This window comes from Misgurnus anguillicaudatus, chromosome 2, assembly GCF_027580225.2.
Source record: "Misgurnus anguillicaudatus chromosome 2, ASM2758022v2, whole genome shotgun sequence".
Lineage (NCBI taxonomy): Eukaryota > Metazoa > Chordata > Actinopteri > Cypriniformes > Cobitidae > Misgurnus > Misgurnus anguillicaudatus.
The window spans coordinates 42,310,577-42,326,602 of record NC_073338.2 but is presented as its reverse complement, the minus strand read 5'-3'; the positions used below and the strand labels follow the sequence as shown (position 1 = coordinate 42,326,602).

The window sequence follows — 16,026 nt, the reverse complement described above, 5'->3', positions numbered from 1 at the left end:
CATGGTGGAAATTTCAAAAGCTTAATAAAGTCAGTACTTAATGGTATGTGTAGCCTATACAAAAATTGACTTTTAAAATAAACCATGACAAATATTCACTGAAGTTTAGTCTAGTTTAGTTATTTTATTTATGAATCACACAAAGGTGCTGTACAAAGAATTACTAAATAGCAGTTTTGTAGTACATTTCACATGCTTTTATAAAAGAAAGAAACCATATAAAATACAAATAAATAAAAAGTAAAAGTTTGAGAAATTCTCCATATTTATTGTGTGTTGGGACAGAGAAGCGATACGATTCTTCTATCACAAGATGGCGCTACTTTTTTAGATTTTATTTCTAACATATTTACATAGATATTATATAACTACTTTATGGGTAAATTAATTTGTTTAGACTGCATCAGTCTGTTTGAGTGTTCTGCAATGTACGAATCGGTGTTTAAATTATTTACATAGAATATAAAACGATTTATTTAGATCTTTGTGGAAGGTCTGGCCAGTTGTAGAGGAAAGAGTTTTAGTTTAACTGTTTGATTTAAAAAAAAAAAATAGTTTAACTGTTTGAATACTTTTTAATTTTTTTGGTTATTTTTTGTCTATTTTTTAATAATTCATGTTCTTTCATTTAAATAATAGGCCTACTGTTCAGAGCTTTTTGTTAAGTGACAGCTTCACCTCCGACGAAGCTCCGCCTAGTGTATCTCGGTCAGTGTGTTCAAGTGTGTGTGTGTTATCGTATCGTGTGTGTGTGTGTGTTTGTGTGTTGCCTCTGACTGCACAGTACACATTTCCCAGACGCATCATCAGAGCTGACGTGGGCTCTACGTGTGCAGCGAGTCGGGCTTCCACTCCACCCGTAACGAGTGACGAGACTCTACGTAAAACTCGGGTAAGTTATTACTGGCATGTCGTTCTGCTGCCAGAGAGGATTTGGTGAAGAGCGCAGGAAGACAAAGATATAGCTGCTGTGAAATTATTTGAGCAATATAATATGTGAAGTAAAATATTGCGCTAAATGAAGCAATGTCTCGGAAGTGGTTCCTGCCTGGTTCTGTCAACTACTGTTGACAACAAAACAAACAAGCTAGTAACGAAACGCGCGCCATATATCAGACTTTTAATGTTTTAAAGTTAAATATAAATAAGGCGGGAACTTGTTGCATTTTATACAGGACTGGCGAGATTAAACTTTATTAAGATTGTTGAAAATGACGCACATTGATATGCGATTTTACAAATAATATTAAAAAGCAAACTGTTTGCATAAGGAAGTTGTTCGCAAGTTGATATCATGTATTTATGTTTTCTATAATTCATGTCTGTCTGCGTGCCAGTGAGCTCTTACGTAAGCGAAAGTGTGCGCGCATTTCTTCTGTCAGTACAGCAGACTTTTAATACACGTTTGAATAAATAAATGGGAAATTAAAAGCGTTAAGACAATACAGTAAACGAATTTCCTCATAAATTGAATTAGGTTTCATGCCTTGTATAGTTTCTGCGCTGTCAAGCGCGTTGAGAGACAACGAGGAAGTGCGCAGCCGCTCCTCAACGCAGTCGTTCCTCGTTTCAATGCGTGCATTAAAAAAAAATTAATACGTTTTATTAAGATAGATTTATACTTAATTATAAGTAGGCTAAGTACTACATTTACTATAATAATATGCAATATTAAAATATTGACCCACATATTAATGCTGTAATACTATTTATTGTAATATTTTAATTGTAATACAATAATATAATAAATAATTATATTTTGTAATATTGTAATACAAATTACACTGCTGTTCAAAAGTTTAGTCTCACTTACACATTCCTTATTAACATTTTTGTCTATACATTAATAACAATAAACACTTTAAAACTATTGAACAATACAAAACTATTATGTTGTACCTACAAAAAAACAGAACTATGTTGCATTTTAGCATCTTCAAAAGTGGCCACCCTTTGCCTTGAATTTGTCCTTGTCATATTATTACCATGCGTATGGAGGTCTCACCTTACACAGTATTACAGTAATTATGTCATTTTTATCAATAGTGGGATTTCCACCTGTATTTTCTTTATTATTTGGTCCAAATCAAAATAAACGTTTTATAATATGTCGAAAATAATAGATAATTCCAATTTTAAACATTGAAGATGTGCTTTTGGATCAAAAGAATTTTAAGACCATGAGAAACATTTTAGTCAAGTAAACCTAAACTGCTACGTTCTGTCATGTGTTGTAATTTTAACGCCATATAAACCTTAATACACTGTACATTTCAACATGAATGATCCTAAAACCACTATAGAGTTTATAACATTAAAGGATGCTAAAATGATGGAGTGCATCAAATGCAGTACGCTTGTGATGAATAAATATAAAGTGCTGACAGTGCATTTCCTCTCTGCGCTGTTGCTAGGCCGATCACCATGGAAACTGCAACCGTAGAGCAACAGGAAGCGAGTGCAACAGAGAAAATAACAAGTGAGATTCAGTCGGACTCCGATTCACTTACACAGGTACAAGCCTTACACAGATGCCATACGTAGTACAGTCTGTACTTAGTGGTGTTAAGATGGTACTTTCATGGTACTGTCTGATGACCCCATGATATTTATTTGATATTCAAGTGAACCAAAAACTATGGTACTTGGTAAGTGGTGTGAGACTGCAAAATGTATATTGAATATCATATAAAATGTAACCTAAAAGATTAAACAACACCACACATGGCTTGCTCTCTGAATTTCTCTGTGTCAGGGGGATGAGGGTGTGACAGTGATGTCATTACCTGGTGGACAGACACTCCAGGTGCAGGGAGTCATTCAAACCACACAGCCCTCAGTTATACAGTCGCCTCAAATGCAAACTGCACAGGTACACATATTAACACATTTTTATATAAACACTGTGAAACTTAAACACAACTCGATGGTAAAGTACTAATCTGTCAGCCTTTTGCACAGAATCCAGTCATTTATTTACCTACCAGACAGCAGACGACTCCGGGCCATATCTGCACCCAAATCGCAGCTCCGCTCGGGATCCGGTGCAGATATGGCCCAGGGTCGTGTGCTTTCTAGGCTATTTCTTTCACCTGGAGAGATTGACCAATCATAGAGCGTACAGTTAGAGCTACAACCAATCACATTTACTTATCTTGGGATCACTGGACTGATTAAGAAGCAGATTGACATAGTAACAAGCAGAGTGGATGTAGATATAATAAGATTTGAGTTGTGTGAAGTCAATGCATCTGATCTTCTTAGAAGATATAAGACTCGCAGTCACTTGCCACATTGTAAATGCATTTTTTTTAACATACGCTATGTAAAATGTAAAGTTACTTTTGTGTACGGCGCCAAACCTGCAAGATCTGACTTTCATGCAACATCATTTTTTATAAATGAAGAGTTTCGTTGCAAAACGAGATAAATCCATTTTTTTAATTTTTTTGTGAAAACATGTTTATTATTATGTTATCATGTTATTATTTTGTTTTATGGTGCTACTTAGCTGTTTTTTTAAGTTATGAAGGTTTAAATCAAAACAAACCAACTGCAGTTGCATTGAAATTAATTGGAATGCACAACCAAAAAACGATATTTCTGAACAATTAAAAAAACGGTGGTTAACTCGTTTTGCCACGAAACTCTTCAAATATAGAAAGTAAACTAATATTTGATAATGTAAACAAAAATTATAATTTTAGAAACATCAAAGTTTATAGGACCTGCTCCCCCCTCCTAAATTATTGTTTTAAAGTACAGTAAAAGTAGTTTATATTACTCATGCACTATATTCCAATTCTTGTAAATAGCTTTGTATAAAATTTCAATTTTTACTTTTAGGTAGCTGTGACTGATTCGGATACAGCACCATCTGATCCTCAAAACAGGCGAGCAATTCTTTCCAGACGGCCATCTTATAGGTGAGCCTCATTTTGGTCAGATACCTGTGACCTTATTAACCCAACATAATTTATCTCTTGAAAACTACAAACCACAGTTTACACTAGTTTAAACTAGTAGTTCTTAACCTAACAAACATTTTGTGACAGGCTCCGATGTCTTTTATTGTCTCTCATGATCAAATAAAGTCATTTTGACATTTGCTTGTTAGTTCATTTCTTCTGTGTATGTTCAGGAAAATTCTTAATGAGTTGTCTTCAGATGCACCTGCTGTGCCAAAAATTGATGAAGAGGAGAAAGTGGAGGAGGAAACCCCACCCACCTCAAGTGTTGCTACGGTGACAGCACCGTCTTCAATCTACCAGACCAGCTCAGGACAATACAGTATGCCTGAATTCATTACTCATTAATCTAATCTCATCTTTTTCTTTGACATTAAATCATATGAGGTGTTTATTATTGTTTAATGCCAAAATATGAAAAAAAATATTTTATTAGGAAACATATTTTGCATATTTCACATGTGTTTCTCAAAGCCTTATCAATTTTACAGATTAATAATGGTCTTTTGCATCTATATAGTCACAATCACTCAGGGTGGAGCGATACAGTTGACCGGGCCTGGAGGAGAAGCCCTGCAGGGTGTTCAGGCTCTGACTCTTCCCAGTCCTGCTACACCCCAACCTGGGGCCACCATCCTGCAATACGGCGCCCAAATGGGTGACTCCGGCCAGCAGCTACTGCTGTCTGCTGGACAGGTGCTCGTTCAGGGTAAGACGCTGTACCTATGTCTTTCCTATCTGCTGGGGAAAAACTGTACACAGATAGATAATACAAGAAGTGCTTATACCAAGATACAAGTTTTCACTATTCTGAAACGATACCTGTTAAGAGAAGTTTTTAGAGTTAAAACACAAATATGGGCTATATGCCTTTACTGTATAAGCTATATTTGGTAACACCTGGCCACAATCATGAAAGGACACAGGCTACATTGTGGGAAACTTGTTTGACTTGTTTTTCTTCGTATGTGTTTTGCAGCCAACTTTGTTTATAGCAAAAACTGGTTAAATCTGTTGTGCTGTGACATTGTGAAACTATAAAGTTAAAAATCTGGAATCTGGACTTGCAAAGATGAAACAGGCTCACTTGGTTGTGTTTAAGTACACATTTAATATAAAGCTATTGTGCTTAGTAGGGCTGTCAAATGATTAATCGCATACAAAATAAAAGTTTGTGTTTGCATAATATAATTGTTTAATTTTTGTATATGTTTATATATATATATATATATATATATATATATATATATATATATATATATATATATATTATATTTATATTTATATTTATATTATATATATATATATATATATATATATATATATATATATATATATATATATATATATATATACTAAAAGACACACACACACAAATTCATATGTGCATTTAGGTAACAATTACCTATGAATATTTATTTATTTATATTTTTATGTGTTTAATATTATATATACATTTTTTAAAATTGTATACAATAAAACATTTCCTAAATGTATACATGTATGTGTGTGTATTTAAATATACATAATAATTACACACAGTACATACATTATGCAAATATAAACTTTTAGTTTGTATGCGATTTATCACGATAATCGCTAAAAAACAAATACAACATTTAGGGCAGTGGTTCCCAAATTTTTTCAGCGTGCGGCCCCCCTTGTGTACAGTGCATTTTTTCGCGGCCCCCCGAAAGAAAATTTATGACAAAAACAGTTTTAAAATGTAAAATTTTAATTAAACAAAACATATAAAATTATACCTAGTAGTGCTGTTGGTTAGTTGGCTTATTATTTTTTAGGTTTAATTACACAGAATTCATGATAAATGAATGTAAATGTCATAAAACTGGGGCCCCCCTGAAAACCTTTTTGTGCTTTGTGTTTTGGTACCAAGTTTGTAATATTTTACAAGGACTGTAAAAGTTAAACTACCACAGCACTGAGCAAAGTAGATCATTAAATATACATTAATATATTCTAATAACAGTAATAATACACTATAAAAATTCCTTGTTGCACTTAAATTTTAATCAACTTGAATTTACAATTAATTTAGGCTTTCTTGACTTGTGAGGAGTTGCTGTGAATTATAAAAAATAAGTTAAATTAGCTTAAAGGAAAACACCTGTTTTTCAATATTTGACTATGTTCTTACCTCAACTTATGAATTAATACAAACCTATCTTTTTTCAATGCGTGCACTTTTAATCTTTATACAGCGCTTCTTGAATGTGTTAGCATTTAGCCTGGCCCCATGTAGTCCGATGGCTCCAAACAAAAGTTTTATTTTGTGCCACCATACTTACTCGTATAACCACTCATGTAACAGTCTTTAAATAGGGAAAACATGAAAGTGCTTCTAAATTCATCCCTGTTTGGAGCCATAGGAATGAATGGGGCTGGGCTGAATGCTAACGCGTTCACAGGGTGCTGTACAGGGATTTAGTGCACGCATGAAGAAGGGGTAGGTGTGTATTGATTTGTCTGAGTTGGGGTAGGAACATAGTAGAGTATTGAAAAATGGTGGTGTTTTCCTTTAAGTTATTTCGACTTTATTTTAGTAAGTTATAGCAGCTCCTCACTATTCAAGAAGGTATAATTATTGTAATTTCAAGTTGATTCAACTTTAAAATGTAAGTGTAACAAGGATTTTTTTTTTTTTTGAGACCTGTTGATTGACATAGAGTAAAGATACTTTTAAAGATATATCTATGTAAACAATGTGACAAAGAGGCTGTCGTGTGTGTTGTAGATAACCATGCCAGATGCCTGTGTAGTGTTATGAGGTGAAATGGGCACAGTCTCCTTTTGTTTGTGCTGAAGCGCTTTTGCGTCATTATGATCTAAAAATACATCACACTCAACATACCCCCCCCCCCCTTTTCGCCCCCTCTTCTTTCTTCTGCAATAAATTAAACTACTTTAATTACATACACTTAGACTCTCTGTTAGAAATCTGTTTTAGTCTCCCCCAGGACATGAGTTTTAACACAATTGTTTAATTTCAAGATGGTGTACACACAAACACACAGATACGGGTACGGGGAGGGCATTCTCCAGATACAGTGTGTTATTTCCCTCTGAGACTGCAGTGATGTCATAGTGATGTCAATGCCCTTAATAGTAATCTGGCTGAGTGAGCGAGCAAGAGCGAGCGAGAGAGGGAGTGAATAGAGAGAGGGAGGGTTAAAGGCATAGACAAAGTGTCACAACACAAACTGAGAGAGTCAGAAAGAGTTTATGAAAGAGAGAGAAACTCTGTACAGAGCTGATTAACCAGGAAAAAGAGAGATTTAAGAAGAAATTAAGTAGGTGGTGTATAAAAGACAATCCCAACTGGATTACTACAGTATAGAGATGGCAGTGACGGGGGAAGAGACGGAGTCAGGTGAGAGATCTGTGTTTTATTATTTAAAGAAAGTTGGATAATACTCTTGTACATGTTTCTGGACATGTTTGAATATACAGTTTGTGTTTGGATGTTTACTGAAGCATGTCAGGTTGTATGTTAAGTAGTTATTAGGAAGATATTAGGAGTTTATTATTTGTGTATTTCTTTGGTCTTATTCTTTCTAGATTCACTTGTTTATTTTAAATGGTCACGCAAATATTTCCTGTATCAATAAATAAAGTTATAAAAGATGCATGTGTACTGATAAAGGAATTTGGCAAAATGCTTTCAAAAAAAGTTTCAGATGTAGAATGTGACAGAGCAAGGTGTGATAATTAAAACTACATACAGTTTATAATAAGAAAAACATAGGACAGAATAAAGTAAATATGAACAGATAAAATGATTTTATTAATTTATGCAACTTTGATCATCATAAGAGAGATTTAAATCTCGCCCTCTCTTGCCGCGCTGTACTTTGTAAGTGAAAGAATGATTTGCTTTTATTTGCTTGTCTTTTCATGTGGCTTAAACGTTTCCCTCCACGCACATACACAAACAAACACATGCTCATTCAAACACTTCTGGTTACGAAAGCAGACTGCAAGATCTGCATGACTATTCACACGCATGAATCAGTGAGAGAGAGAGAGAGGACAAAAGTAAAGTGCATGAGGGGGCGGGGTTTACCGTTGACGTCAGTCTGTTTCCTGGAAGCTGGCCAAGAGAGAACGGGAGAGTGAAAGAGAGAGAGAATCGGGTGGGGGTGGTTGGAGCAACGACGCACACAGTGATGTCAGCATTTTGTCACATTGTCTGATAACACACACACACACACTCACACGCACAGAGATGAGTCAAGTCAAAACATAACCGCTTTGCTAAAGGACATGTGTTTCACATATACTACTATTCAGAACATTATAATTATTACTAATTGTAACCAATATCTTAAAACTATTACAATCCAACTGCCTGTGTTTAGGTATTTTTATGTAACTGCTACCGTATTTATTTTGTCTTTGATTCATTACATAAACGAGTAATCAGTCAAATTAGACTTGCACTTTTACGTCTGGTCACAACAGAAGTCACATCTGATTGGTTAGCTCCAGTGTTGCGTGTCTCTCATTGGTCAGCTAAATTATATTCTGGGGCTGTTACCTGGACAGGGTTTAGCTTAATAGATAACTAGCCCTGAGTTTTATTAAGACATTTAAGTAGTTTTTAACCTTGAAACAAAACAATGGCAATAATATATATAGTGCAAGACGTTTTTGAACTGAGACAGATCAAACATGCATTTTAGTCTGGGACTAGGATAAGCCCTGTCTGGGAAATGTATGGTTTCCCGGACAGGGCTTAAGTCTAGTCCAAGACTAAAATGTATTAATATAAAAACATCTTGCACTGACATTAGGGCTGTCACGATTATGAAATTTGGCTGGCAGTGTATTGTATAATAAATTGTGACAATTAATTGACTGTTTTAGGGCTTAGGCGATTAAGATGATTCATTGTCTGTTTTATTGCTTTGACATTTCATTCTCATACATTTTTTGTTTGTTTATGAAATTATTTTCACGCATTTTTGTGATTATTTAAATTAAATCTTTTGCCAGGTTTACCAGGCAGTAAATATTAATACACATAACACATATTTAAAAGTAATCTGATACGGTTTCGTTTATAAAGGCGCTGCAGCTCCCCCTTGTGTTTTTTAGAGAGATGTGCAATCATTGCGGTGATCTGAAATCATCGCAATGAGGTCAAACAATCGCAATATGACGATTATTTAATCATTGTGACAGCCCTAACTGACACATATAATACACACCAGTAATGTTTTTATTCAAGGTATGTTTGAAAAACTACGTAAATGCCTTAATAAAACTAAGGCCTAGTCCTGGCTTAATCTAAACCCTGTCTGGGAAACCGACCCCTTTGTGTGTCAGAGTATTCATTCACAATTGTTGTGTGTGTATTGATAATACCTAAGACTGGTTCTCAAACTTTTTCAGCGTGCGGCCCCCCTTGTGTATGGCACATTCCTTCGCCCCCCCCCCAAAGAAAATTTATTACAAAAAATGTTCTAAAACTAAACTTTTAATTAAGCAAAACATATTGAATGATACAAAGTAGTGCTGTTGGTTAGTAGCCTTATTTTTTTTAGGTTTAATTGCACAGAATTCATGATAAATTGTTTTTATTTTATAAAATGTGCCCCCCTGGCACCATCTCGCAGCCCCAGTTTGAGAACCACTGACCTAAGAGACAGACCAAAGGTAAACAGCATATTGATAACTCAAGACAACAAAATGCAACTGCAAAAAAATTATTGTTTTTTTAATAATGATTGACTAAAACATGAATGAAACTCACAGGTCCATGCATTATTGTTATGTTCTTATCTTAGAGAGAGAGGGAGTGAGGGGGAGAGAGATAGAGAGAGGGAGGGTTAAAGGAGCCCAGTTTTACAGACAAGGTTAAGATTAGGCCTTATGAAAATTAGGACATTTAAGTAACCATAATAAATGTGACTATAAAAAAACATCTGTGGTGTGCATCAAAAGACGAAACAAGCACACTGATATATTTTAAGATATGCCAGTGCAAGTTGTTTTCAGTTAAGACGGCGAGGCGGTTCACATTTCGCGTCTAAAACAGCGCGAAAAACGCAACCGTTGGTTGGTTCTTGTCACATGACCTGCGGTGCGCTTGCGCCATTCTGAAAAGTTTAAATGTTTTTAACTCGGTGCGAATGCGCCTGAAAAAAATGAGTGCGTCACACCGTGTGCGCGTCACTATCGCATCCCTTCCATTATGAATAAATCGCGCTTCTACATTTGAAATAACGAACTTGATCACGCAAAAGACGTGAAATGTGAATCGCCCCTTAAACAAGGATTTTAGTCTGGGACTGGACTTAAGGCCAAACTATGGTCCTCCACTTTTCTGCATACAGTACATGTGACGCAATTTTTGTCATCAGAAGAGTGCGCAAGTACTGGACAGCTGTGTCTAATAGCTCTAAAATGCTACCTTCCAAGGCAGAATTCCAAGGCAGGAAAGCATCAAGTCACGTCCGAATCCAATGTTTGTCCTGAGATACCTTAATTGTCTTCTTCCACAATTTTATGCGTGGGTGTGCACAGGAAATGTGATTGGTCGAGCCTGGTCGAGTTCGAAAAAATAAAATGGCAGCCAAAAAAACTCGCAAATATGCGATTAGTTATCACAAAGGCGCTCTCTGTTTATATTTCAAACTGAATTCCATTTTGCTGCCTATAAAGTAAGGCTGGGACGATTAATCGCGCAAATGCGCGTTTTGTCAATGAATGAATTTTAATGAATTACGTTAACAGCCAGAGGGCGCTCTCGTGCAGAAACTTCATTTGTGCCACAGAAGTAGTACCATTACAAACGCTATTCCAGGAAATGTCTATAAGCATATTTACATCGCTGTTCTTCAAATTGTTAAAGGTATTTTCATGATAATAAACATATTTTGAATAATTGTGTTTGATGAGTGTTGCTTTTAAAATGCACTTTATAAACGACTCAGACTCGTAATGATTTTAGATAAGGACTTGAAACACAAAATACGAGTTTTGCGATTTAGAATCGATTTCAGACAGTTATTTTTTTAATCGTCACAGCCTTACTATAAAGCCTGTCCAAATGCATTTCCTGACGCTGCCAACATGCCACCATACTGATACGTGACTTCAGAACAAACCATCAACATTTTAAGTTGCATATTATGATGAGCTTTAATGTATTGATTGTATTACATATATTACATCTTTGTATATTTGTGTGTGTAGCTGCCACAGGAGACATGCCGGCATATCAGATCCGATCCCCGTCGTCAGGGTTCCCACCAGGTGTTGTTATGGCAGCGTCACCGGGGGCCATACACAGCCCACAGCCGAATACAGAAGAAGCCACACGGAAGAGAGAAGTCCGGCTTATGAAGAACAGGTACCAAACACCTGAGATCGGAAATATCTGTGTATTATGTGTACCTAAATTTACTGATAAGTGTGTTTGTGTTTGATTTGTGGCAGGGAGGCGGCCCGTGAATGTCGCAGAAAAAAGAAAGAATATGTGAAGTGTTTGGAGAATCGTGTCGCCGTGCTGGAAAACCAGAACAAGACTCTCATTGAAGAGCTTAAAGCTCTTAAAGACATCTACTGCCACAAGCCTGAATAACAAACACTGCGGACTCCAAACACATGCGTGTGTTATTTACAGACTACTTGTCTCTTCTTGTTTTGCATCGCCTGGATATGAATAGTTTGTTTGTTTGGCCAAATGTTTCCGTAAGAAGTTGCAAACGTTGCTTTGAGAATGCCGAGGTGCACGCCGCCTACTGCAGCCCATCCTCTCACTACCATCTTACACACGCGTACACTTATAAAAATGGGCTAAGTTGTATATTTTTGCTGTTGTCTGTTTCAAAGATACTGGAACTCCTCATTGATGTGTGTGGAAAAATGAATTGATGTTTTCCTTTTTTATTTTTAAACTGCTTATTAAACTGATTTTTTCCTTTTAGCATTTACATACAAGTTTATGAGTTCAATGGTTGTGTTTAGCAAGTTTGTCATAAAAGTTTATTGCTATGTGTAAAAGTAAAAGAATGCTAATCTACAGCTCTGACAAATTGAAAGAGTAAATTAGCATTGCTGTTACTCTACGCAGTGCTAGAGATAACACAATTTTGACAATGACTGCATGCAACAGCATTTTTATATGACACAAATACACACACATTTACATTCAGATTCAAAATTCAAAGCATTCATTCATGCTTATTTTGGAGTTCATTTAACTGTGCTTACATTCATGAAAAATTAAAAGCATTCAGTGAATTTTAGTGCAGGTAGAAAAATTTAAGATTTTGTAACATAGTTGCAAATCATAAAAGTTACTTTGGTCAGAAGAAAGCCAGAAATCTCAGTAATGGATTACTATTTTATTGTTTATCATCAATTTAAATAAAAGAGAGATTGTAATAAATAGAGATTGTAGATTTACTGAATCAAACAACTGGCATTAAATCCAAACTGAGTTCCTGTTTTAATTTACAAGTAATCATAACTCTTTTATCTGTTTCTTTCAGTCAATCAAGATTGTTTGTTATATTTAATGTACTCTATTAATCTATTGCAGCTCTTTTTATGTTAATATAAAAACAGATGCTGTCCCCTGCACTTATTTTAACACTGTACAGAGCGCTAACATCTATTTTTAATAAAATATTTTTATAAATGTAAATTATCTTTGTGAATGTTTATAGTGTAAGCACTGTTTGTTTGTGTGTTCTTAGGGTAGTAGACAAAATGATATTATAGAATTTTAAAGGGGACATTTCACAAGACTTTTTTAAGATGTCAAATAAATCTTTGGTGTCACCAGACTATATATGAAAAGTTTAAGTTCTTAATATCATATAGATCATTTATTAAAACTAGAGCCCGACCGTTACAGGATTTTAAAGGCCGATCGGTCGGGCTCTAATTAAAACATGTTAAAATTGCCACTTTATGTCCCTTTAAATGCAAATGAGCTGATGAAATGCAAACTCTGATGTCATGATGGTGGTTTGTTGAAATTGAAACTCAATTGTGTTATCAATTATTTTCTCTCTCTCTCTCTTTCTCTCTCCACTAAATGGCAGTGCCATGGTTGGATAGTGCAGATAAAGGGGCAGTATTATTATAATAAGATCCCCTTTTGACATCACAACGGGAGCCAAAATTCAATTACATTTTTTCACAGGCATGCAGAGAATAATTAACCAAAACAAAGTTACCCAGCTAACAATTTTTGGTTCCTAAAAAGTTCCTCTAACATTAATTTTTGGTTCCCATAACTTATTTTCTAAGGTTTGTTTTTGGTCAGAAAAAGTTATCTTTACAGAAATCGAATGTTATTTTTTAGGTTACTTTAAAAGGCGCTCTAAGCGAATCTGTGTGATGTCACTTCATGTTGACGTTCAAAGTGTTTTCAAACAAAATGGAGTGTAGCTAACTCCTCCCCCTCCCTTCCTTGCTTTCTGAGTGAGTCATGAACGCGCCCAACCCCCACTCCCAAATCCTTCTTGTCGTTTATTGGCTGGAACACTTTGTTTTGTTTCGTGGTGGTAGGTTTGACCACTTTGTTTTTGATGCAGTTTGAGAAGCCTGGGCTGTCTACAGAGACCGCATTTTTTTACAGTGTGTTCAGAGGACCGGCAGCTAGCAAATAGTGAGGAGATGTTTACTGTATGAAACAAAAAAATGTTTTGGACTAAAATGCGTGAATTCGCTTAGAGCACCTTTAACGTTCCCCTAATGTTAGAATAACATTAATTTTAGGTTACTTAAAAATAACCACCCTGCAACGTTATGGGAATGTTATTTTATGGTTCCAAAAATAACCAAAAAATAACCATTAGAGAACGTTCTGTAAAAATTGTTTTTATGTATTTAAAAAAAATAACCACCCTGCAACGGTATGTAAGAAATAATTGACGACGGGCTGTTGAATTATTCAAAAATAATGTACACCCAATGTGGTGATGTTTTATTTTGTTTTATTTTATTATCCTTTATTTAACCAGGAAAAAACCCATTGAGATTAAAAATCTCTTTTTCAAGGGAGACCTGGCCAAGATAGGCAGCTAAATTACATCACAACATTACATACATACAAGGACACAAAAAACAGATAAATAAATAAAAAAAATTTGAGTGTCAATTATGCACTTACAAGGAATTCCCAATTAAAAACATTGACATGTGAGGAAGTTCAACTCAAGACACCTCATTCTTATTTTAAAAGCACTCAACAGAATCAATTTACTGAGTTTTAAATTATTCTGCAACAAATTCCATGTAAAAGGAGCAGAGTAAACAAAAGCCTTTTTACCCAACTCAGTCCTTACGTGTGGAACAGAAAACAGGACTACAGCCTGAGAGCGGAGAGAATAATGACCAGCACTTTTTTTCATAAGAAGTGAACACAAGTAGGATGGGAGCATACCAAGAATAGCCTTGTATATGAATGTGTACCAATGACAAAGCCTCCGTGTGGCCAAATCTGGCCACCCTACATGAGAGTACAGCTCACAGTGGTGGGTGCAAGCTTTACAATTAGTAATAAATCTCAACGATGCATGATAGGCTGTGTCAATCATATGAAGGCATTGAACAGATGAATGCATATATAATATGTCCCCATAGTCCAACACAGATAAAAAAGTGGATGCCACTAGCCGTTTTTTTTTTTGCATTAAAAGAAAAGCACAGTTTGTTTTGAAAATAAAAACCCAATTTTAGGCTCAACTTTCTCACTAAACAGTGAACATGAGGCTAGGCAATCATCAATCACAATACCAAGATACTTATAGGTTGAGACAATCTGTATTTCACGTCCGTCAAGAGTAACCACTGAGGGTATATTCAGTGGTCTACTCCGGGGGCCCGTGAAAACCATACATTTGTTTTTTTCTGCATTGAGCACAAGTTTCAGCTGGAGCAATGTGTTTTGGACCACTAAGAAACATTTGGACCATGTTTACACCATGGGTGTGCATTATTTTCAAGTAATTCAAATGACCGGAGACAATTATTCCTCTTATACCACTGTTACCACAAACATGGCTCTGGTGGCTATTTTTAAGACATTTAAAAGGTTAGGTGTGCAGTTTACAGAAAAATAATCAACACCCATGGAACATTTCTCAGCCAATCAGAATAAAGCATTCGACAGACCTGTGGTATAAGGGAACGTTATTTTATGGTTTCCAAAATAACCATTAGAGAATATTAAGTTATGTATAAGTTATTTTTAGTTTATTTAAAAATAACCACCCTGCAACGTTATGGAAACGTTATTTTATGGTTGCAAAAATACCCAAGAAAAACATTTCCAGAACGTTATTATTTGGTTTCCAAACAACCGCCAAAATATAACCAAAAACTAACGTTCTTTGTTTGCTGGGTTACTGGGTTGTTCTGTTTCACATTTTCTAGGTTGATAAAAACACTTCGATAGACAATTTAAGCACCTGGAAAAAAATATAAAGTCAGATTTTCATGATATGTCCCCTTTAATGAAAGATGCTGACGTGTTTTTACAGACACTTGCGCGCTCTCTTAACTACTATAAACCTCTTTCAGTTTGTATAAGCTTTTTCTGGGTGGTACTGTATAACGCAATCAGTATAATGCAGACATTGCTGAGGAATACCTGAATCTTGTGTGACAAGCGCGGTTCAGGCTCTTGAATGTGCGGTATCGTTTGGCACACGCGCACACACAGGCCGTTTCTCAATTGGAAGGCTTGCAGCCTCCGGAGGTCGCATATGCAGGCTGCATACGTCATCAAGCCTGATTTATTTAAGTTAACTTAGCTACATTCGCACATTGCAACAATTTACGATTAACTATGAATAATAGTCAACTTTATAATTGTTAATATTCTCAAATAAGACAGTCTTTATGAATTATGCAGCCTGCAAATGCGACCTCCGGAGTCTGCAGCCTTCAGATTGAGAAACGGCCACACACACAAACGCAAACATGGAAAATTCCACAGTGTTTGTGGGCGCCCTCTGCTGGATCACTGCAGCTTTACATGCTTACAAACTGTTTAATATGATGTCCTGTACAA

General features: G+C 35.6%; 1 protein-coding gene across 3 annotated transcripts; it reads left to right on the top strand.

Annotated features, from left to right (window-relative positions):
* The first annotated feature begins 740 nt into the window (after positions 1-740).
* Positions 741-12,645, top strand: crema (cAMP responsive element modulator a). Of its 3 annotated transcripts, XM_055203286.2 has the most exons (8): positions 741-892; positions 2,415-2,514; positions 2,756-2,872; positions 3,847-3,926; positions 4,142-4,290; positions 4,489-4,677; positions 11,190-11,346; positions 11,433-12,645. In XM_055203286.2, the coding sequence occupies exons 2-8, from the start codon at positions 2,425-2,427 to the stop codon at positions 11,575-11,577; spliced, it is 927 nt and encodes a 308-aa protein (XP_055059261.2). In that variant the 5' UTR covers positions 741-892; positions 2,415-2,424; the 3' UTR covers positions 11,578-12,645. The 3 variants fall into 3 exon arrangements, with proteins under 3 accessions (XP_055059261.2, XP_055059262.2, XP_055059263.1); XM_055203287.2 differs by lacking the exon at positions 2,756-2,872; XM_055203288.2 differs by lacking the exons at positions 741-892; positions 2,415-2,514; positions 2,756-2,872; ... (1 more) ...; positions 4,142-4,290; positions 4,489-4,677 and adding an exon at positions 7,165-7,359.
* The last annotated feature ends 3,381 nt before the right edge of the window (positions 12,646-16,026 follow it).

What these genes read in the sequence shown, in the direction of transcription:
- crema (XM_055203286.2), top strand. Translation starts at nt 2,425, where the DNA reads ATGGAAACTGCAACCGTAGAGCAACAGGAAGCGAGTGCAACAGAGAAA. An exon ending in GACCAGCTCAGGACAATACA is followed by an intron (nt 4,291 to 4,488) that starts GTATGCCTGAAT and finishes GCATCTATATAG; the next exon opens with TCACAATCACTCAGGGTGGA. An exon ending in TGGACAGGTGCTCGTTCAGG is followed by an intron (nt 4,678 to 11,189) that starts GTAAGACGCTGT and finishes TTGTGTGTGTAG; the next exon opens with CTGCCACAGGAGACATGCCG.